Raw genomic sequence first — 961 nt, 5'->3', positions numbered from 1 at the left:
CTGAAACTAATAAAGCATTGTATGTCAGTTATACTTTAATAAAAAATATATATGTGTGAATATAAGAATAATAAAATACTATAAAGTATTTCTTTCAGTCATTAATTACTGTGGTAAGTATTAGAATCTGCCCCATTAAAAATTGAGTACATAGACCTATGCAGGGGAAATATAGGGAACTGCACATTTCTTTTAGCAGGCACTGGAACTGGCTCATAAGCTCCTTTGGGACCGATTATATGCCCACCGATGAGCACCTGAGAGGAGTTCCAAACATTAAAAGGAAAGTTAGTCAAACAGAGGCACTGAAGATAAAGGTGGGCAGCTTCCAGAGGTTAGGAAGGACAGTACGTCTGATATATTGGGTGAGGTCTGAGGTGACCTGAAAGAAGGGGAAACAACTGCTATTTTCAGCCAGGGTCTCTTCCTTAGTGCTGGCAAAGCACGGGCATGTAATTCTAGCAATGAATTCTATAATCTATAAAAATCAACCACCCAAATAACTTTGACACCTAAAATCATCTGCCCTATCTTACATCACTTACCTTCTGAAGACACCTTCAACACCAGTAATGCCCATCCCATCCACAATATCTCTGGTGAGTCTAAAAGGCACTGTTTCCGGAGTAGGAAGGATTTTACCCTGTTCAAAAGCAACCCCTAAGAGAAAAACACAGTGAGGTTAGGAAGGTCCATAGCTAATTGACTTTCCTCCCAAATGGCACGTGAACTTTGTAAAGGCACCAAATACTCTGTCGCCTATATCCTCTCAGTACTACAACACACAGTAGTTCACTCCATTTCTGCTCAGTCCAGCTTCCTCATCTCCACCACTGTTAAAGAAACATCTACTACTCCTTGACATAATTAGATAAATAACGATTCAAGGATGGTTTTAAAAATGTAGTAGTTACAAATAGAATTTAAAATGCAGAGGATATATATATATATATATATATAT

At 38.1% G+C, this 961-nt stretch overlaps 1 protein-coding gene across 1 annotated transcript in view; it reads right to left on the bottom strand.

Moving 5' to 3' along the window:
* Window positions 1-961, bottom strand: part of ATM (ATM serine/threonine kinase) — a 158448-nt gene that overhangs the window by 25290 nt on the left and 132197 nt on the right. The window contains exon 61 of the mRNA XM_006753148.2: window positions 546-660. Within this exon, the coding sequence (XP_006753211.1) occupies window positions 546-660 (115 nt within the window). The remainder of the gene's footprint in view (window positions 1-545; window positions 661-961) is intronic.

The sequence above is a fragment of the Myotis davidii genome, unplaced genomic scaffold (assembly GCF_000327345.1).
Source record: "Myotis davidii unplaced genomic scaffold, ASM32734v1 scaffold1491, whole genome shotgun sequence".
NCBI classification, from domain to species: domain Eukaryota; kingdom Metazoa; phylum Chordata; class Mammalia; order Chiroptera; family Vespertilionidae; genus Myotis; species Myotis davidii.
The sequence above is the reverse complement of the archived record's forward strand: the minus strand, read 5'-3'. Positions and strand labels throughout refer to the sequence as shown.